This window comes from Musa acuminata, chromosome BXJ1-5 (assembly GCF_036884655.1).
Source record: "Musa acuminata AAA Group cultivar baxijiao chromosome BXJ1-5, Cavendish_Baxijiao_AAA, whole genome shotgun sequence".
Classification (NCBI taxonomy): Eukaryota; Viridiplantae; Streptophyta; class Magnoliopsida; order Zingiberales; family Musaceae; genus Musa; species Musa acuminata.
In genome coordinates this window covers 6,371,416-6,394,596 of record NC_088331.1, presented here as the reverse complement: position 1 = coordinate 6,394,596, position 23,181 = coordinate 6,371,416, and the positions used below count along the sequence as shown (strand labels likewise).

The 23,181-nt window shown below is 37.5% G+C and overlaps 2 protein-coding genes across 4 annotated transcripts; both read right to left on the bottom strand.

Annotated features, from left to right (window-relative positions):
- Nucleotides 1–2,832: 2,832 nt before the first annotated feature.
- LOC135673378 (PLASMODESMATA CALLOSE-BINDING PROTEIN 3-like) lies at nt 2,833–4,897 on the bottom strand. The gene is made up of 4 exons (XM_065182297.1): nt 4,663–4,897; nt 4,105–4,344; nt 3,983–4,016; nt 2,833–3,390 (listed from the first exon to the last, which is right to left on the bottom strand). Exons 1-4 carry the CDS (start codon nt 4,715–4,717, stop codon nt 3,147–3,149), a joined length of 573 nt encoding a protein of 190 aa, XP_065038369.1. The 5' UTR covers nt 4,718–4,897; the 3' UTR covers nt 2,833–3,146.
- A 3,858-nt stretch (nt 4,898–8,755) lies between these two features.
- On the bottom strand, nt 8,756–21,063 carry LOC135673377 (uncharacterized). 3 transcript variants are annotated; one of them, XM_065182295.1, is made up of 10 exons: nt 20,810–21,063; nt 19,710–19,848; nt 16,466–18,911; nt 16,222–16,337; nt 13,648–15,711; nt 13,430–13,478; nt 13,100–13,338; nt 12,860–12,964; nt 9,375–9,949; nt 8,756–9,270 (listed from the first exon to the last, which is right to left on the bottom strand). In XM_065182295.1, exons 3-9 carry the CDS (start codon nt 18,788–18,790, stop codon nt 9,721–9,723), a joined length of 5,127 nt encoding a protein of 1,708 aa, XP_065038367.1. In that variant the 5' UTR covers nt 18,791–18,911; nt 19,710–19,848; nt 20,810–21,063; the 3' UTR covers nt 8,756–9,270; nt 9,375–9,720. The 3 variants fall into 3 exon arrangements, with proteins under 3 accessions (XP_065038367.1, XP_065038366.1, XP_065038368.1); XM_065182294.1 differs by having other exon boundaries at nt 16,466–18,896; XM_065182296.1 differs by having other exon boundaries at nt 16,466–18,806.
- Nucleotides 21,064–23,181: the final 2,118 nt, after the last annotated feature.

The window sequence follows — 23,181 nt, the reverse complement described above, 5'->3', positions numbered from 1 at the left end:
GCAAGTTGGTGGCATAAACTCTTATCTCTACTCCAGTTCATTACGCCCACTTCTTACGCGCCGAGGTGGGAGCAGCACTTTTCTTCCTTTTTCTGTCTACCCCTCCGTCTTACCTGCACTATGATAAGACTAACGGTCAGGACCCACGGAATTCGCAGTCACAGCGTTGGTAGCGAACGTGTAATCCCTATAGTAGTGTAGAAACGTAACCGGCATCCAGCGTTGCGAGTAACAATCGTCCTTGCTTTGGGTACCTAACGGTGAGTGCGGTGAGGACCGAGCCCAAGACGGGGCCCACTTGGTTTGGTTAGGCGACACGCCAGCTGGAGCCCAACCGTCCCATACGACCCTATTTATTGCTCGTGTTAATTTTTTATGGAATTCGATGCGACAGAAATCGAAGAAAAATAAAAAAAAGCTAGAAAAATGCTAATATTCTATATCTCACTAAATAGTTCTAATAATCGAATTAATGTGAGCTCGAAGATATCAAAACACTGCAAGTATTATATAATATTATTTATGTAACCGATGATCTAATCAAAAATTATTTTTTGATCTTATTCATCATCTCCGATAGTTAAGAAGACATGTTTGATAGTCATTAATTGAATTTTTGGCCCGATTGATAAAAAAATTATATTTATGTACATATAATCTCATGCATTATAGTATATTTATACACGGATTTCTTATACAGCGGTATATTTTATGTCTTTAAATTGTAAAATGTTATGTTTGTAAAATCAATATACGGAGGAATTTGTCTGTCATTTCGTATTTGGTTGCGACATATACGTAAATCTGAAACCCATCGCGCTCTCGACTCGATCGCGTGGCGGTTTTGGCGCGGAGGCCGAAGCGAATCAATCGGATGATCTCCAAATAGGTACGAGGTATGGTCGAAACCCCAACGCTTATCCCCCATTTCAATGCTTTTCCACCTCTATCGATTTTTCTTCGATGATTCCTATTTATCTGGTGTTTTTTCCTTGATTATGATACGATCTACCTTGATTTGTTCCTGATCTTAGTGAAGAGAAGTACCGGAAGTAGTGGAATGGTTTGATGATTAATAGTGTTTCTGGGGCCATTTCATTTTTGTGATTGATTTAGTCTTATAGTTCTGTGTCGTGGTTTGTGAGGATGGAGACGCAGGGGGTTTCATTTGAGACGATCTTGTTGATTTTGGGAGGATAAATGGAGAATAACCTGTAGATGGTGATCGATATTGGAGGATTTCCTGTTAGATTGATGATTTCTATGTCGTAGCGATTGCGATTGTAAGAAATAGTACTCAGATGATATTTCCCTTCAAAAAAGTACTAAAATGACTCAGATTAGGTCCGAAATCACTTGATAGTCACAGTTTGGAACTTGAATTACTCCCTGATCTCTGCTTCTGAACGCTTGTAGTGTATACACGAGTGATTTCAGGCAATGCTGCTATAGTGCTTATGTAACCTGTACAATGTTAGTTCCCTCGTGCTCTTCATTCATTCTACTGTTCTACATCGTGTAATCTTCTATTGTTATCCTTCTGATCCATAATATATTATTTTACCGAGATCCAAGTGACCTGCAACTCTGAGGGAGACCTACACAAAGGTATATGTTAAACATAATTCAAATGCGAACTTAAGGGCGAACACTCTGAGGTACCCATCTCTCGTTTTGGTGAATGCGATACTTGTCACTGTTAGCTTACCACTTGTTTCAGCATGTATTTGTAGAGTATTTTGGTGGGCTATTACATGGGTTGGTGGGTTTAAAGCCCGTAATTCTTGTGAGGATGATAAGATGAGGAAAATGTGGGGAAAGAGCATATATTTGGTTCTTATATGGTTTCTTACACATCAAACTATAGGATGCTTTAGTGCATTTGGCGGATAAATATTTGAGACAACTAAATGTATCTACTAATGATACATTATTGTTCATGTGAAGTTGCCTTGCTTGTATGCCGGGCCTGATTTCAAAGCATCCTTGTGTGCCTTGTTATGCACTCTCCTGTTTGCATAATATTCATTTACTAGCATTCTATACAAACTCTACGAAAGTTTCTCTTGGATTTTAGTCAATTCTCTAGTAAGGTATCAGTGTTCCTGTTTATATTTTAAAAAGCAATTGATTAAATTTTATGAGGGATAAGTAAACTTATCTTTTTTAAGATCTTTGAAGGGAAGCCTAAATTTTTTAAGTTAGATACGAAGGAATTCGATTATATTTAGTTGAGCCTAAATCAAAATTTTATTAAACTTGCTTGTGGACTGCCTTTCAAATTTCATACTCAAATCAATAGACTTTTCTGGCTACCCCAAAATTTTATTTCCTTATTTCTTGTGGAATTAGTCTTTTTCTGAGGTAGCAAAAGATTTAGAAGATGGGCACTCAAGCAAATGACTATGTAATGAAAATTGCTACAGCAAGTACCCAAAGAAAAAAATAGAGATGCCATTGGAAATAATTAGTAAGGTAGGTTAGGTCCTTGTCATGTTGGTATTTCTAGCACTTTAATTTCCTCTGGACCATCTCAGTGTGGAAGATTAAGAATGCATCATCCACTTATTTTCTGAATATTAGCACCATTTCAAATAGCTTAATAACAATCGTTATCTTTGTCACATTTACAAAATCTAGAATAGAATAGTCACCCATTTGATTTTGCTAATCATGAACATTATTTGTTTTCTTCTTTAGTTGTTTTGTTTTAGCCTCATAGATATTTCTTCTTTTTGACTGCTTGTGGCCAAGTCGATTACAAGGGTCAGTAGTGCCACAAATCCATTGTGCGACCAGTAAGAAAGTGCATAGAGATGAAAAAGGAACTCCTTGCAGACATAACCTACATAAATTAAAATATACTAACCATTCAATTAACATAAAAGGGAGTTGTGATCACCTAATGAACTGGTATTAATAAATCACTACCTGCATGAAGAAATACATAAAGAAAGCTTACACCCAAAAGGAATCAAACCTTCTTTTTGTTGCCACTAAGCAACAAAAACTAGTGATCTGGGAGAATGTCTCTGGATGGATCCTTCAACCACCACAAAGTCCACATGACTGGTGGAACCTCATCCATCCATCAGAAAACTCTCACTTTCTCAAAAATCTGAACCCTGTCAAGTCTAGATGTGGACTCATACCCTCAGTAGAATCAAGGATGACAGCAAGAGAAGTGAAGGGAGAGAGGCCACTCCTGCCTTTGGAAGCATGCCCCCATGGCTGCCATCTATGCTGCTGGTAGTGCCTGAGGGTCCAAGTCCTCCCAGCACACTTGCAGTACTCCCTGTGGTGCCTGTGTTTGGGGTGAAGGTGGTAGGAGTTGTGGAGTTTGGGGTGGTGGTGCTTGTGCTTGTAGGAGTGCTTGATGTTCCTGTAGCACTGACACAGAGAAAAAAAGGAATGGAAGAGAAACAATGTCTGGATCAAAAGAACAACAAGCACTATAAATCTAGCACATAAAGGCATGCTAAATCAATAAAATCTTTGCATAAGATCTTGGGACTGTAGTTCTCCACTTTCACCATAAACTGAAAAGCAATAAAACAATTCCTGCCTTAAAAGAAAAACACCAATTACTTATAAATGATCAGATGCCAGAGGAATTATGCAAAAGCAAGAGATTTATTTGGTAAATCAAACAAGAGAATAATATGATGAATTAGATTCTGTTCCATAGCCTCAATAGATAGGTGGAGAGGATTTAAAAAGTCACAGAAGATGGTTCATTATTCCATTGTGATAAGATTGGGTGGATGAATGGAAAAGCTAAAGATGGGTGGCAAGGAAAAGAACCAAAAAGAAAGCCACACCTTTTGACTCCTCCAACCATCAAATATTTAAAGGACAATTTTACATTTCTCTGGACTTAACAACAACAAGCAAAGTAAAACTCTTTTGTACTTAAAAGCAGGTGTTAAAATTCTTTGAGAAAATAATAGCAATCTTTTGTACCAAATTCAAGAGGAAGTACCTGGGAGTTGCAGGATATGTGCAACCATTTCCCCCTGCAAAATCAAAGACAATGTGGATTTCTCCTCTTCAAGTGGCAAACAATAATGTAAACAATATGTATCATAGGGGAGATTTAATCACCTGGATCTGTGGAGGTAAGCATGGTTGTGCTTGCAAAGTCACAGGCTCCTTGGGCCTGACCCTTCCTCTGGTAGTAGCTATTAGCAGCAAAAGAGCAATGAGCAAGCACTGTGTTGGGGTTGTAGCATGCCCCATTTTGTTGGATGGGTGTGCAGTCTGCCCCACCTCCACAAGCATAGTCTAGTGCCTTTTGCAGAGCAGTGTTACTAGCATCAGACCGGCAGACACACCAAGCAGCATCTTCCACAAGAAATAAAGAGTTGACAAAGTAGATTTCAGTTCATGTATTGGGTTGCAAATGACCAGAGGGACTGACCATAAACACCAAATGAAGTTGTACAGGCAAGGAAATTAGATTTGGCCTAAGAGGAGAAGAGTCGAGAAGAAACAAGTTGTGACTATAACAACCTTAACTAATTAACCAATCTAATAGAAGAGTATTATAAGATGGAAAGAAAAACATCATTCTGCCATTCGATTCATATGAGACCATAAACGTAAAAAACAGACAACAAAAAAGGGAGCAAGATATCAACGAAGCAGAATCCTAAAGCTGACCTGAACCACCAAAGATTGTGATTGTGATTACGAGGAACAGGAAAACAGCAGCCATTACTGTGGAGAACGAAGCAAGGGATTTGCAAAAAAGCAATGAGCTTATGAGCACTCCAGAGAGTATCACCAAGCTCAGAGAGAGAGAGAGAGAGATGATAGTTTTTGAACGAGTGACGGTGGCGTCCTTGCTTGGGATGGTAGATGGAAGTATTTATTTACCTGTCACAATTATTTACTATTCTGCCTCTTCTATGCGATTGTGTACTTTTGTCAGTTGGGCTATATGTTTTAGATTTTGGTTGTAGCATGGCCGTATGAAAGATAGTAAACCCAGGTTGGGGCTTGCGTTAGGTTTAAACCGCTACGAGGCATTGGATGTGAGGTCAGGGTAAGCCTAGTGTTGTGCTGTCAATGTGAGCTGAACAGTACACATCATATGTGGTTTGGCATCAGAATTTGGAGTTTGCAGCTGCTCTAGGTAGGTAAGCTCATCTTTTTTTTCTGCTCAAATGTGACGCCTGTCCTACTTTCTAGATTATTCTTGTTCTTCTGGAACAAACAATACTTTATTAAGAGAAAAGTAAGACAGGTTGATTAAGTTTAATGGTGCAATGAGAGATAAAGGGAGACACTCGTTTTACAATACTTTATAAAGAGAACTAATTTCTCTTTAATTTAATTAGAGATGTCTTGTATAAAACTCAATAGCTAAAAAAATATTCATATGGATGACTGCCATTAGTTCTGAAATACACTTGTTTTATTGTTGAACGAAGAAGATTTTTTTTTTTTTTTTGCAGAAAACAACTTGCAGAAGGTTATTATATGTCGTGAAAATTCTGAGTAACTAAAGTTGGAACTTATCACACTAGACATATTGTAAGCAAATCAGTATCCAGCTTCTAGCATAGTTGTAAACTCCTCTTTCTTTGATTCCAGTACAATGTAGCATTCAAACTTATCTAGCTTATTTACATGGCTGTGAATCCTTTTGCATGCTGTTTTGTGCCTTTGCAGGCCTGACTTGTTTCTCATTTGGAGCACAAGACTCATGATTCAAAAAAGGAAATGCACATTTTTGTCGGTCAGTTGTTGCCTTGTTGGGTTATTCTAGTCACTGCTTTACTACTGCTTACTTTTACCCCAACCAACCTTAGTCAAAACATGGGAAACAATTTCTTGCATATGTAGAAATGGTTTTAAATTCACATATAAGGAGGAGGGGAATTGAGGCAGAAGGTGATGGTGAAACCTTGGATTAAAGTTGTTATTCATATGAGAGATACTAATTAGGACTTGGATAAAGATGAAGCTCATAGGCCTAGTGATTTAGCCCGAGATAACAACAATTTCTTGCATCTCTAGAAATGGTTTTAAATTCACATATAAGGAGGAGGGGAATTGAGGCAGAAGGTGATGGTGAAACCTTGGATTAAAGTTGTTATTCATATAAGAGATACTAATTAGGACTTGGATAAAGATGAAGCTCATATGCCTAGTGATTTAGCCCGAGATAACAACAAAAGATGGTAGATACATGAGTTTCGCGGAATTAGATTGGCATAGTTACATGTAAATACTAAGTGTTCATCAATTTGACTTGGTGAAATTGATTGATTCGACGTGATTTCTATTTTGACTGTTGTCATAATCCGAAATAAAAGAGTCATTGGGTATTTAGTAGTTTGACAAATGAGAAATTTTTTCAAACGTGTCTCTTATCTTACTTTAATTTGAGTGCAAAAAGATGTTTGCATCGTGCTTTTTGCAAAAGATTTTTGTTTGGGGTTTATGTGATAGAATCATATAAATGATCATTAGGGGCATCGATTGGATTCCATGCATCATGTCATTAGGAGACAATAATACTCGTATCACATAGTGATAATATTCTTAAATTATTCTTAACCTTATTTTAGTACAATTTTTTTTTTCTTTCAATGACATGATCTACCGCTGTAACTATTTTTATGAATCTATTTAGGATAAAGGAATTACTACATGGCATATTTATAGTCGTTTACGGATAAAACTATTAGTATCTCATCTTCTAGGCATATGATCGTAGAGTATATCTCTCTTTTATGCATATCAAGATTTAAATCCCATAATACGTTGCACGTTTTTTTATCTTTCTAAAAAGATTGATTACTTTACACATATTTTGATAGATGCATTCTACTTATAATTGGGCATAAATTACATGTATGCTACTTATAATTTAGCATGAATTTTAAATTGTTACAGCCTTATAAGATCCGAGTATCACTGGTGCGAACTTCGAGTATCGCTGATAGGATGTGAGCATTATTCTATGATTTTGTCCCTTCCCACGTTTGCTTCGATGATAAGCATAAAAATATAAAAAATAATATTTTGAATATTTTTTTTAATAAAATAGGATTTTTAAGGTAAAATTAATCATATGGAAATAGTTTAATATTTTAAATTTTAAATTTTAAATTTGGATTGTCATAATCTTCCCATGGCGATGCTTTCTTTCAGTATGGACAAATCTATCAAAAGTACCAAGTTTTTACTTTTTCTCGTCGACTGAAGTGTTCTTTTTATTTATTTATTTCTGTAGAGTATTTTTTATTTTCTAAGAAATAAAATTATCCTTAACCTATGCCTCATTAGTTGTCGCCTTCATCTCGTCACCCCGTCATGATCATTTTCATTCCTCGTCGTTACTCATTGCCTTTACCCCACCACCCTTTGTCCATAACTACTGATGTGCTTCTGTAGTTTTCGAATCTCACACATATTGAATTACAACTAGCATATCAAAAGAAGTAAAAATAATATGTATATCTATCCTTATTTCATGATATAATTTGTTATGTATATGCTTCATAAATATGATAAATGACATGCTCATATTTTTAACTTTTAAGATTAAAATACATGTTTTTCAAAAATATCATTCACACTATTCTATGTAATGTTGATTCAGCATGCATAAACGTCAATGTTTACATTAAATATAGCACAGCAAGCTCATGCTAACGGACTTGAATATGAAGTTAAGTTATTGTAATAAGCATGCGTATTGTTGTAATAAGCATGCATATTGTAATAAGCGGACTTGAAACGTTTTATATATATATATATATATATATATATATATATATATATATATATGATGCATGCTCATATGATAAAGCTATAAAATCTTATACTTATTGAGTAATTACTCACTATAAACTCTATTTTGTAGGTAAGGATACTAACATCCTATCCAAGTAATTGGACAGGGAAATGAGCACGTGTTACTTAGGTCGGGAAATTAGCACGTGCAAATCCATACTAGCGTAGATATAGATGATGACATGTGGACATTTCGTGTATAAAAATATAAAAATTAGTTAGACATTATGTTTTGATTCCATTGGTTAAATATTTTGAATTATATACATGTGTTAAAAATACTTTATACAAAAAAAACCCTATCATTTTATTAAGTAATTAGCATGTCTTACATGTAGGATATAGGTAAAACTAAGAGTAGGATGTTATAGCCTCGCCCTCATCCATCATTGATGACGCACCTCCACCTCGCCGTCAGGAAAGATACATAAGGGAGGAGACAAATGACATGGATGTTAATGTAGAGAAGAGAACAAATGATAACGGGAGAGAGCAAGGGAAGGAAATGAACACAACAAGGCCAGGGTGATGCTAGAGAAAAAAAAATCATCCTCCTCGTTATGGGAAGAGACGATGAGCTCTTTCAAAGTAGGAGGGCAAGGATGGCTGACAAGGATGAGGACCCAATCAGCGAACGAGGGCATGACGACAACAACGAACGAGAATGAGAGTATGCTCAAAGGCAGCAAACGAGGACAAGGAAGGAAACGATGAACGAGAGTGCGACATCAACGACGGACGTGTGATGGAGGCGACGGGACGATGAGATGAAGATGAATACCGACACAATAAAAGCCAAGAGTTAATATCATCTTTTAAAAAATAAAAAATGTTCCAGCTCCATTGAAATAAACAAATAACGAGACACTTGAGTGAAAACTTATCCTTCAGCTATGGGATGCCGGCAACTTGTTGAAGAACGATTGAAATCGAGCCAAAAGCGGAGTAACATCCCAAATACAAATATTATATATATATAAAAAAAAAAGTCGCCACCAAAACATCCATTGAAGAGATGCATCAGTTCAAACCTCCAAAAGGTAACCTAATTAAGTAAGACACGGCAAGAAACTGAGACCATGGCGGGAGTCATCAACACCAAGAAAACGATGACATATTCTCGAGACAAAACGACACAGCCACCTCGGCCAACACACACACCGGTTAGAATACAACAACGGCCAGCAGAGAAGTGGCAAGCAAAAAAGGAAAGGTGAAACACCGGTTAGAAGACAACGGCTGGTAGAGACGTCAGAAGTGGCGAGCAAAAAGGAAAGGTGATACCGGCAGTGGCGTGAAAAGAGGAGACACGGCGGCGTCGTCACGTCGCATGAGAAACGGCAGAACACCAATGCTTCGCGAATGCACATCTCTAGGGTGGGTGGGTGGGTGGAGGCAATTACGAAGCATCCCGTAGGCCATATGATGTACGCATTCCACCGTACAGCTACTATATGGCACCTGCACAAAACAAAGAGGCTTTAATAAATATGTATAGATATATGCCGGGCTTTGCCAACCAATAACCATGCAGGGGGGCCGAGAGCACAAACACTGAGGCTTACCGTCGCTGGAAAAGAGGAACCAATTAATGATCATCACCGCTGGAGATCATGAGGCTGCCGGAGACCATGATCCATCTTCACTGGAGAAAGATGAACTCTCCATCTTGAAAAATATGATGGGAGACCCTAATCTTCTTTAATCATCATCAATATACACAAAAGACCTAACCCTAAAAGGAGTGGAACGAGGCAGATCTCCTTAGAGGAAAATTTACTTTTCACCCTGGTATTCATGTGTCTGTGTGTGCTTTGGCATCAAAGATATGAAGGGCAGGGGTTGACAAACACTGGGGGAGAGGGATTGTGATTGCAAGAGCGAAAAATGGATGATCGATGAATTGATGCTCTACAGTGAGATACAGAGAGCAGCATCAGGAAAATTTTCAGGCTTGGAATGTGCAGTGACATATCGCTGTGGTAATGTTCTGCGAGGTGCAGCCTCAGAGGCAGAAGAGCCCCCAACTCCACTGGTCTGGCTTCGGCCGTGGAACTTGACTAAACGGTTCACGATGGAGAACCTCTCCAACTCCTGGCACTCCAGTCGCACATCCAATGTTGAGCCCTTCTTGTACAATCTGAAACACCATGAGAATCAACCAAAAAGAAAAATATTAGGAAAAGATTGTCTTGAAAAAGTAATGAAAGATAAGACTAAATCAACTAAACCAGCTAGTAATTGTTGACAAACTGCTAAGGTCAGCTGAAAATTGTTCAAGGTTTTGCCTTTTTCAGCCCCAGAAAGATGAAGACAATAGCAGAACCTAATAGGTTGTACCGATCCACTCTTGTGGCCAAAGATTATTGTTTACTATGAGAAAAGAACAATACATCCAGAGACCTTTCTGCGCAAAGGCGATTTTGGATACCTTATGACTCATTGATGATTGATCAAAAATGGAAAAGAAATCAATGGATTTTCCTATTATTTCTAAATGACAACTCACTTCAGAAAATTTGAATTGGAATCAAACCCACAGATAAGACCACCATAATCAGATTATCAGGCACCTAACACCTTCAACATCAGATTGCCAATAATAAGTTATGGCCAATTGTGTACTAAGTGTCAAACAAGTCCCATGGAACTGATTAAACCTAACCAGATCCGACCTTTTCTACCTGAACTTCAAAAGCTAATGGAGACCCTAAAATAGGGGCTATTAACCCTCCTATCAGATATGAATATTAGATTGGAACCGGAAGCTAGCTCGGCACACATGAATGCACCAATCCAGAACAGACCAGCAAGGGCAATGGACCAAGGGAACATGCCCATGACAAGCCAGAAAAGACCAACAAGGGAATTGGACCAAGCCAGCAAAATGTCAACATGCCTTCACACTGCATAAATTGTTGTCTGCAATATTGCATGACCACGATAAAATACAACTAGCATGGACTTACAATAAAATGCAACCAGCATGGATCAGCAGGATAAGATAGAACCAATGAGAACGGACACTAGTCAAACTTCCATGAAGAATTTAACACAATATAACCAATTTCTCAAGCCTACCACTCATTTTCTGCTGTCTTCATAACAAATCCAGTCATATTCTATTATTAGAGATCCTAATCCTAATCAGTAGAGAAAAATAGAAGCAAAAGGAGCAGGGGAAAGAGAAAGGAGAAAGAAGACGAAGAGAATTGGAAATAGGAAGAATCAGAAGAGAGGAGACCAAAGAGGAAGAAAAAACTAATTTTCTGAGTGTCAATAGTTGTTTGCCAATAGAGAAGAGATGCCTACTGATCATCTCCACTACAGGAAAGAGTTGAAGTGAGACAGGAAAAGAGAAGAGGATAATTAGCGATGGAATTTAGCTAGAAAGTGCATACAGTTTACCTTTCAATGGTGGGCGAGGAACGTGTCAGTCTATCTTAAAGCCAATTAATGAAGTGCCATGATTAAGAAACTTATTTTTTTGTTGTCATGGCAAGGATTAAGAGGTCGGAAATGTTTACATGCAAGAGTGCATAAGCTTGACTTGAATAGCAAATACAACTTTTCAATACAGGCCATGCTTGAATAATTGTCTACTTTATGTCATGTAATACTGAAGTTTGATTTAGCCAACAACACTAGTCTCTTCCCTCTATTTTCATTTGAGAAGTCTATTCTCCTCAAATTGAAAAACACCAGGATTGAAAGAATCATATTAATTTGGTATCAGGACATGGCGATAAACTATGACTTCCACAGTGAACCATGCAACCACATCTTCTAGACGTTCAGTGATAAGTTTGCCATTTTAGCAACTAGTCTAATAAATAGGTTGGTGCAAATTGCAAAATTCAATGTCACAATGTAGAGGAAATTGAGAATAAGATTGATGGAATCTTGCAAAATGCAGCAACTTCCCACCACCACCATCCTCTGTCAATCACTCTCCAGCTTCCTACAATGTCAGCCAAGCAAACCATCCCTTTAAGACCATAATTTCAACTAATTATGAGATAGGACCACAAACCACAATTGTGATGTTTTCCTTATAACCGAGCACCAAACAACAACTCAACTCTTTGATGATTATCCCATCAACCTCTCCCAGTTTTGAAGGTCATTTGGATATCAAAAGCAGCCCTAGAATTAACTAGAAAGATGAGCAACCGCATGCTGAAAAATTCTTCTGTTGAAACTCACTGTTCAGTCCTAGATCAGCAATCTTACAGGTCAGCTCTGCCATGAGCTCTTCAGCAGCTGAAATGGACCAGGTTGTGAGACGTCAACCTCATGGCTTAATAAACACTTCACCCTTAAATTTTCTGTACTTCTTCTAGTTTTACTAATTCTCATGTTATTTCCTTGAGGAATCAAAAGGAAAATGTCACAATGCTAATGGGAATACTCCGACGCTAGGGGTTTTTTTTTCTGCCAATCTTGGGAAAGCAATGTAGATGGGTCATATCCAATGCGATCTAAGAGTCTCGTCCACTTGATGGGCAACCCAAATTAGGAGGGGTTAACCCTAAAAAATAGTAACTATCCCCATCTCAACCTAACCTGACCCAACTCAATCCTAGTTCTAATCTAAATTGGACAATATATGACAATCATATTTCTTACAATTGGTATTTCAGTTAACATAGTAGGCAAACATAGACAATTTGAATTAATTTTTTAGTCATTCTAATGGACATTATTATAGCAAGATAGAGGCTGTAGGCATGAATCATTTCTCATTGTAACTGATGTTAAAGTGAGGCTTATGAAAATCTGCATGCCCACAGTGATGGATGACAAAGGCAAATAGGACATTGAAAAATCAAATACCAGTAAAACAGTCAAATTTTAAACACGGGCTAGTACCTGTATTGCGGAGATTGACATGCAAAAGAAAACAAACAATGCCAAAAAATACATCCATAAATATTAAGCAAGTACAAAGTAACATCATTGAGTCATAATGACAAATTCGTATATGAAAAGTGCATCAATAAAAAAAAAGGGGAGAATTTTCGCAAGGACCATCTACTGATGAAAGTACCTTGAGAATTCACTTTCAAGCTTCTTGGATCTTCCATTGAATTCTTCCACAATTTTTGAGAAAATATGATCCCTTAACTCAAAAGACTTTACCTTGTTTATTGCCCTTGAAAAATAAAATATGTTTTAGAAGGGATCTAGCAAAGAAATAGAAAGCAACAAGAATCCATATGACATGCGTAATAAAGTGTAACGATATTGTGAAATAAAATCCTCAGGTGTCTTAAGGAAAAAAACTTACAAATTTACATCTGCACAAGCATCTCTTTCAAATGAAGAGATTTGGCTGCATGCATCTGCGAGAGTTGATTTAGCAACATAGTAGGTCGACCTTTCATAAGCTAAAGTTGCCTCTCCATTAATTATGGCAGGTGGTACAGCGGGTAAGAGTTGTTGGATCATCTGAGTTGTCAGGATTAGTCGTCTTCGTGGTTGAAAATTTGATGGGCCATCCTCTATACTTTCAGCGTCATCAGCAACCTAGTATCAGAAAAGGCCCATAAAGTTTCCACCAAATGGAGACAGAATATAGAACAAAAGACAAAATAGCAAGGAAAGAAAATCAACAAACCTTCTCAATCAACCGATTGACAGCCTGAGCCCAAGCCAACTCAGTGATGCTGTAGATAATTCAAAACTTTAGTTTTGACAAAAGATTCAAAGCTGGAGGTTTCATTACTTGCAAGATATGAAGTATGAAACTATAATAATCTCTAGATGCAAAGAGTATTTATTTTGGTATTTATAGCATAGTCTAAAATTCATCAAAGTTTTATTGAGAATCAGCACCTGGTGCTTTGCAACCTTCGTAAACCTTGTGATATCTCCTTATGCCATGGAAGGAGCTTTGAAGTTGCACTTTTACGCTTCTTTGACCTTAGACCTACACTGTGATCCATGACGGTGGAAGGCAGTGAAAAGGCAGATGATTCATTGGCAGCCATAGCAGAGGCTAATGTACTTTGCTTCATGCTACCAAACTTACTGCTATCGGTTATTTGCTCAACTATAGGACTGCTTTCCATGCTTCCACAAAAATGGTCACGATCATGTTTAGCAATTGCCATATCATTTTTATAGGTCATATACTTTTCAAACAAAGACAAAGTCATTTGAGGACTACTCCTATAGTGTTCATTTCCACTAATTAAACTAGCTGAGGAGCTTGTATCAGGAGAGTGCATGTGGTCATGAAGATCATGATGTTCAGCAACAGAAGATATCTGTGTATGTCTCTTATTGTCCTTTAAAGCAAAGCTTAATGTTTTGACATCTGATGGGAATGAACTTTGTTTACCATCAGCAGGAACTCTGAAGAGTTCATTTTGCCTATGAACAAATATCTGACCTGCACTTTGCTCCATGTTAGAAGCATTAGAACTGATACCAGCTCCTTTCAACCTCTTTCCCAATGTCATGCCTGAATCAGAATCAGCATCCTTTATGGCTTGCATTTGATGCAGTAGCGAGTAATTTTGCTGTTGAGAGTCTGAAGGTACTGAAATGTGTGCAGGGAAACAAACATCACCTCTACAAGGAGCAGTATTTGTAACTGGAAAATCGACCACCTGGGGGTGAAAACCTGAACTTTCTCCACTTTTTTCCTTGTCAATATCCTGATGATGCTGGACCAAAGATGGAATAGAGACATTAGAATCTCTACAAAAAAAACTACTTATTGGTTCTAGGCCTTGGGGTGTCGTAGCTGAAAGAGCACCATCAGCATTCTCAGCATGTTTGGGTTTGAAGGAATTTCCTATAGTTTGATGGTCTCTGTCCTGTGAATTAATAAAACTAGAACCAACTTCAGTGGGAGCATTTTCTTCCTGATTTCCTCGACTATCTGCCATTTGCAGACCCCACGAACTTGCATCCCTGCCATGATTTATTATTGATTGAAGTATGTTTGAAGCAACCCTGTGAGGCTGGAGACCAGCTAAACGTTGTTGAGCTGATAAATTTGCCCACACATGATGCAACATCTTTGAGAAGCCAGCTTGCTGAGACATGCCTGATATATTAGACAGTGAACCAGATCTTGTTTCGACAACAGGGGAATGTTGGCCTGAACTTTTAACAAGAGAAGACACAGCACCTGTTGCCTTTGTATGAGTCATCTCTTGTGGATAAGCAGATTCATGAGTATCAGAAGTTGGAACAGCCAAGGAAGGTGGAACTGTACCAGCTAGAATAGGCAATGATATCTGAACAGATTGATCAGCTGCATCTCCATTATGGGCTACAGGCGGCTCTCTAAGGACCATACTATTCCTAACAAGTATGCTTGCATTAGCTTGATTACCAAGATAATTACTAATAGTTTCATCTAATGCTTCATGACCACCAGAATTCATTACAAGTTTATCTTGCTGCTGCTCAAGCAGATATTTGATACCAGGGGGGCACTGCTCCTGCTTTCCCTGCAGCTGATCTCCAACATAAGGAAAATCAGAGGGAATAACAGGCAACATTTTCTTTTGGTCTAAGCCTGAGGTTCCCTTGTGTTCTTGTCCAGATACATTGGATGTATTGATCCAATTTTCTACTTGATATGATTCATGAGGAAGAGATCCCACTGTAGGAGTTGACAGCAATTGATCTTGATCTCCTGCCTCCTTGCCAAGTGGCTGCCTGTAATTAATGGTCTGAGGGGACACCTCAAAATTTGGAAGTGGTACACTTTGAGATGATGTGGAAAAGTGCAACCCAAAACCATGCACTGTAGAAGGTTGACTAAAGTGAGGGCGAGAAGCAGTGACAACAGCAGCAGCTTGTGCAGGTACGACAGGTGTGATGATCTCATTGTCATCCCTTGACTGGTCAACCTTGTGAAGAAGCTCAAACATATTTTGACTGCAAGAGATCAATATAGTTCAAGCACACAAATAAGATGGCAGCCATGTTGATGCCAAATTCAGAAATTCTCTAATCATTAATCATGGTAATGATAAGATCACAAATCTTAGATATATGATGCAAAAAGCATGGAAAGGAGGACCATGTAACCCTATCTGATATGGGCTGTATACATGTCCAAGTTGTAGTAGTAGATAAAACCTCGTAACCATATCTAATGTTCTTTGGGGTGAATCAGATCAGAATTACACTCAATATCTTATTGTATTTATGGATTTATTGCAGAAATTTCAACATAGTTCTTGCTGACAAAGATGCTCATGTAGGTTGATTTAGACCCTTTAACTTGAAATAATAAATTGATTGGATCTTATATGAGTCAAAGAAAAAGTCAAATAATAAGATGATATGCATCTACAAAAGCCCCAATTTCTCAAATTACAAAGAGATTCCTATAATCAGAAGGATCATTAAAATGGAGCTCAACAAACTAAAGCAAAAACATACCTAAATTGAGAAATCCTTTTGTTCTCAAAAGATTGTGCAGCTATTACATCAAAAGAAACATTTGAGGCATGGATGCTGTCTCTAGGCTGTAGTTCTTTTGTTCCATTAGCAATTCTCTACAAATTAGTACAAAACTTTTTGTTAATACAGGAGCACCATTAAAACCTTGAAATATATAGAAAATAAAAGAGTGGATGGTCAGACAAGAATGATGACCAAAGTGAAAAAATAAAACTTCATTTACCTTTACAACATCCATGGGTTTGTTCAAAACATCATGGTTTTCAAACTGTGAGTTTCCAACATATTTTGTCACTGCACTTTTTACTCCTTGAAACACTACATCTGCCAGTCCTTGAAATTTTGGTGGATGACTTGGAGGGATAAAATATCTCTCTCTCTTTTCCCCAGATAGAGTCGAATGCTTTTGGCTCCCAATAAAAGATCTTTGGCAATCAATCAATGCTGGATTCTCCTCTGCAGCAACTATATAGTTGGTATCTTGGCCATGGTTTAACTGGCTTGAACTATAGCCTTTGCCTGAAAAAAAATCTAGATGTTCATTTTTTCTGTCGTAGGTATTGGCCAATCTTTTGTTTGTGCTATTAATTGATGTTTCCCAAGTTTGCAGTTTCCTGCTTGGCTGATTCTGGCTACTTCCCATATTTTCATTACCTTGAGAATTTCCACATATATCATGGATGATTTTTTTCTCAGAAACAACTTGGTATCTATCGATTCCTTGCTGATTCATTTCCTGAGTTAAATTTAAGACATTTGAAGTTGTTGCAAACCTGGAGTTATCGTTTAAAGAACCCTCAGTCTGCATGTGTGAATTAGCAAGATTAGATTTTAATGGCTGTATCTCACAATTTGGATTAACATGACTGGCTCCCAGCTTCCACACATTGTCATCAGTACCATGTATAAGTGAAGTACCATCTCCATCGGGCGCCACAAGAGAACTAGTACTTGAACCATTTGGCCCATAACTGTGCTGCCTATTGGCAGTGGAAAAATATATGTTTTCTGGCTGATTCCAAACCCCCGCTATATTCTGTGACTTAAACTGCGCATCTGCAGAACTGTTTTCCGTCGGGTCATAAGTGTGCTCTGTCCATATTCGATTAGTTACTGGCATTTGTAATTGAAGACCACTTTCCAAGTATTGTTTTTGCTCCTGATTTTGAAGAAACTGTATTTTGTCTTCAGTAGATAGCTGAAAGGACACAATAGGAACTTTTGCTGGTACCCCATTGTTGTTGCCATGTGAAGACTTAAAAGTATGTTGAAAATTAGGAACAGTATTCAAATTTGGGTCCCCACCAGCATCATAAGTCTGGGAAGGAAGTCTTGAAGTCGAGAAAGATGCACTCTGCAAGCTGCTCTCGTTCCAAGCAGCCAGCTGCCTAACAGTGCCATCAAATACATTTGAATGCATTAGCATCGGCTGTTCTGCTTTCTGGAAATTTAAGCCACTCCATTCTTCGTGGACCACCTGATCACTGCTAGAAGCTTGTACAGCTTCTTGCATAAGAGCACTCCAGCTCCCACTCTGGATAGAAGGGAATGCACCAAGATATTCACTCTGTGAAGGATGGCCATGTGGGTATCCTCCTATAAAAGAGTTAAAACTCCCTCCATTGGAAGCTCCCCAATTGTCATCATCATTGGTACCAAACAAGATCTTCTCTTCTGTAGGGTCTAGACTACTCACACCAGTGGAAGTCCCCACATGAACTGGAGGTTTCTCTTGTAAGTTACCTGACCAAACATTTTGTACCTGACCACCAGGAAATTCCTGAATTTGAAGACTATCTTGCATATGATTTACTTGCTGATAATTTCCTGATGTAACATCACTACTAAAAATTTGCATGGTATCGTTTCCCAGAACACCTTCCCCTTGGAAGTTATTTGTTGTAACTGAAATTGTATCCTGTGAGTAGTCTTGTTCAGGGAAGCAATGATCAGTTTGGAAATTGTTTGATGGATCAGATACCTTTTCTGTCTGGAAGCATGCTGCCTTTGTCATCAAATTTGTACCATCATTAGACATCCCAAATAATTGAGAACATTGATTTACAAAGGGATCTTGATTTGCAAAGGGTCTGTTGCCGGACGCAGGCATGCCATGCAAAGACTGATCAAGCTGCTGTGGCATGAACCCCATCGATCGCAGTGCTTGACTATGGTTATCTGGAAGTATGTGACCATTTGAAAGATCACACATGGCAAGTGAGACACTTGCCTGTGTGCAGTTCATGTTGCCAGAAAATAGCATTTGAGAGTTATTAGGCATCATGGACATACCCCTAACTGAATTACTGGGCCACATATTGTTTGATGTATCATTCGCAGACACTTCATTCATCACTCTAGGTAAATGAGCTGCTGATTTTGCCGAAACAGACAAGTGGCTAAGTAAACTCTGCTGTCTTGCTTCCTGATCTAGTTGTTGACATTGTTGATGTCTCTGAAGCTCTAGCATCTTATTGTACATCAATTGCTGTTGCCACAGATCCATATTGTTAAAGCTGGGGTGCTCTCTTGAATGGGTTTGTGACATTCCAAGTAAGCGGTTCCTATCAGGAAATCCTGACTATCAGAAAGATCTAACAGCCACTCAGCAACCTCTTTAGTTCTTCTGAATGATTGAACTAAAAATAAATTCCCTGCTTTAACCAAAACTAAGCTCTGGGTAGTAACACATAACTGTAAAATCTACAAAATGATTTACATATTGAGCTAGATAAGTCAAAGCTTCCAAAATGAGAAAAGGACCATTCCTCAAAGCCATCTTCCTCCAAACATTTTCACATGAAGCAGATGAATGTGAAACTATAAATTTAATGAGCTATACGTATGAGCTGCTAGATATTTTTTTATCTGAGGATTGATTGCTACTGCTTTCAAAGTTGAGATGCTCTTTCGGAAAATGATTTAATGAAGCAAGCTCATAAGAACACTAAGAAATGCATCGCTAAGCACAAATAAGTTCAAAATTCTGAACTAGAATTCCATCAAATGCCAACCAAGGTACAATGTTCATGGTTGTCCAACTTGCAATTCATGAATGTTTAAAGACTATGGCACAAATTTTATTTACATATTAAATTGTGAATTTTCTTAGAAACTTTCTGGCAAAGTATCCACCGATCATGCTTGATAATTCAGTTTTCTTACATGATAAGCAAGCGCAACATCTTCCTTGCACAAAAAGTTTTTTGCTTATTAATGGTAATGAACCAATTTCAATCATAAAAGCTAAGAAGATATAGAATAACAGGCAAATAAATAAACCACTTAATTTTATATGATGTGGTAACCACTTCTTAAAGATCACATTTTATTACATGTCCAAAGGAAACACTAATAATTTATTGAACAAGAGAAGTCAGAAAGAATAAGTACTATTGTGTGACAAAGACTCCCCATATGAACACTAGAGTATACCAGAAGCAAATTAGTGAAGTTTCAAAACTCACTTGCTATAGTAGAAAGGGAGAAGGTAGAAGGCAAGAAGCAGTCGCACTTAAAGTTTCCCTTATTCCTTTTCTGAAGAATGTAACAGTTTGCAGTGATCTCAAGAAAGTACCCCCAACAGTATTTGTGAATCAAGAATAACTGCACATCAGCAAGAGGGACTTAACATTGTCAAAATAATATCACACCAATCGTGAAGATTTGTGCCTCACATTATCTCTGAAAATGTAATTCGGATGTTCTTCCAACAGTATTTGTCGATCAACAATAACAGGGCAGAAGCAACTTATAAATGCAGAGCAACAACGAAAATTAGATACAAACTTCAAGTTTTTTAACAAAAATAATCAACAAGTTTAAAATGAAAGAGCATGACCATCTGCCAAGGGTTTCCTTTTCTAATTGGTGCAGAAGGCTCGTTCCTGGAGTCTAACAAGAGAGTAATTAGTTATCCAGCAAAATGACCATGTTAAATATCAGCTCTCCTGACATGTGAGTACGTTATTTCTGAATACGACTTAAATATAGCTCGGCCACATATTGACAGGAAACAATAAGGCAAAGCACGATAAGCTAAAATAAATACAATTTTGAGCAGCACAGTTGTTTAATGCGCTCAAAATCAAACTCAAAAGGAACCGTACATAATCTGCCACTCCTCCATTCTCGTGCAAAACAGTCCAAGAGAGGAACACACCCCTAGAAAACACGTCATTACCCAAGAAAATGGACTCAGAAAAGGTTCCTTTCTGCTATATTCCTGCTCCTCATTTGCGAAAACCATGACAAAAGGGGGCAAACAAGCGCTCCCAAAACCTAGCGCTGCACCCGCTTATGCCCACCGCGACGACGCCCCAACTCAAGACCCACCTCTGACGAGTCTACGGAGCACAATTCCAGCACCCCCGCCACTAGCCGTCACCAAATCGATAGCAAATGCGCAGAATTTCCAATCAAAGACCCAATAAAACCCAAGAAAGCACCAACAACCAAGTAAACAGCGATAATCCAGTAAAAGCAACAACGGGACACGAAGCGAGACAGCAGATTAACGATCAAGGGAGGATTTCGGAGGCGGCGGACAGGCAAAGGGTAGACTTACGTGAAGGGTTGGACGGCGCAAAGCGCTGCAGGGATTAGGAGGCTTCCTCGCGCTGCTCTACTCCGTGTCCCTCGTCGTCTGTGGTGTGCTTGGGTTGCTAGGGTTCGACGTCGTCGGGAAGGGGAAGGGGAAGGGGAAGGGCGAGAAGAAGCAGAGGAATAGAGGAGAGGAGATGCCCTACGCAGTCTCGCTCGGTGTGTCGTGTTTGCCTTCGTGTTGAGTGTGCGTGCGAGAAATGGGGGAGGGAGTTTTCGGACCGCAGACAAGAGAAAATTAAAAATAATAAATAAATTAAGAAATAAAGATAACATTTGTTTTGCTTCGTGCGAAATATCTAACGACTCGAGTTGCGACTTCAGACGTGGGATGACGAAGCGGGTGGCCGGGTTCTACCGGACCGTCTGCTTCGGTGTCCGAGCCTGGAACCAAAAGCAAGACCTGCGTCTTTTTTTATTTATTTTTTATTTTTTTCCCTCTTTGATTAGATAGAAATGAGGTAACCCTAACATGGTTGACAATTAAGAAAAAGATTTGTTAGTGTCATTTTTTTTAATTTATTAAGTTTGAAATTAGATAAAAAATCAATCGATCTTAGAGTGGAGTGAGATATCCAAGATTAACAAATAAAGGCATCTAGGAAGTATTATTATGAAAAAAAAATATAAATAAAGATATCATGTATATGTTATTCGGTTAATTTGATTCTTATGTCTTAAGCCGATGTATTACATAAGGAGATGTTTTTTAAGATTATGATATATTATGTTCTTTGATGTTTATGTCCTAAATAGATGTATCATGTATGGAGAAATATTTTATTCGATTACGACTTATAGAACATTTTGATACTTATGTCTTGAGCGTATGCATCATGCATAAAATATTATTTTTTTTTCTGATTATGAATGTATCACACTCTTAATACTTTATATCCCAAATAGATGCGAAAAGATATTTTATTTAGTTGTGATACATCGGGTGTCTTAATGTATATATATTCTAAGCGGAAGAATCTTGTTCATAGATATACTTTGTTTGGTTATGATGTATTAGATGTTTTGATGCTCATATTTTGATATAATACATCATCTAAGATGATGTTTTGTCGAATCGTGATATATTAGACGCTTTGATACTTATGTCTTGGATGGATGTATTAGAAGATTTTGCCTTATTAGCATACATCAAATATTTCAATACATATGTCTTAGGTGAATGTATCGCACATAAAGAAATACTTATCCAATTAGAGCACTTCAAATGTATCGATTGATCTTTTTCTTTCAATTTGAGTGATTTGATTGAGTGTGTTAGATGATGTGTATGGCTATAATGGATATATATTTTTATTCTATGTGGTTGGGTCAAACATTTTTTTGTATGATGAGAGTGGATCAAGTATTTTGGTCTAATAAAAAAGAAAAAAAGAAGAATTATGCTTTAGAGTGAAATAAGATATTAGTCATTCTAACAATTTAAGCTTAATGCTCAATACCTTTATTTTCTAAATTAGTTTATTTATGTTATTTTTCAAATTTAGATGGCATCTAGAAGTTCATTATTCTGATATAATCTTAGTCACCTAAATAATTTAATATTAATAATGAATATGTTCAATTATAATATTTATTAATATTTTTTTGAATCTTGACATGACAATCAAGCATGCATAATAATTATCACTGACATCTATATATAATGCGAGTCAAAGTTATAATAAGTTGATTGGTTAAATCGCTTATCTCTTCGATTAGGATCGCGAGACAACCATCAAGACTAATGTTAACGTAGAAAGAAAACTAATATATATATATATATATATATATATATATATATATATATATATATATATATATATATATATATATATATATATATATATATATATCAAATTTCATGCAAATTTTTCACTACATCTTAAGTTTCTAAATAACTTAAATTACAACTTTTTAAATTTAAATTGATATAAGGAGGTCTCATTTGACTCGAGAGGCTTAATAATTATAGGCAATAAAATAACAGTGAGAATAGATTGAATCTACATAAAATTTAAAATCAGACCTAATAGGAAGTCATTGGATCCAATTAGACAAGTGGATTATATGAAGATCAATTGGCATCCCTACTTGACAATGTGAAATGCACCTTATTAGCTGAAGCCATGCATTGTGGTATGAGCTTGGAATCAAACAAAGTAGAAAGAAACACATGCCTACCAGCCAATCTACACTGGTAGGTTTGAATTCAAGCTGACATGGTGTGACTCTGATAAAACAGGCATGCATGAAAACCATTTCATGTCTCTTGATTGATTGGTGAGAAGATTCGAGTCCTAGTGGCTTCTTCTTCTTCTTCTTCTTCAAATGATAGGC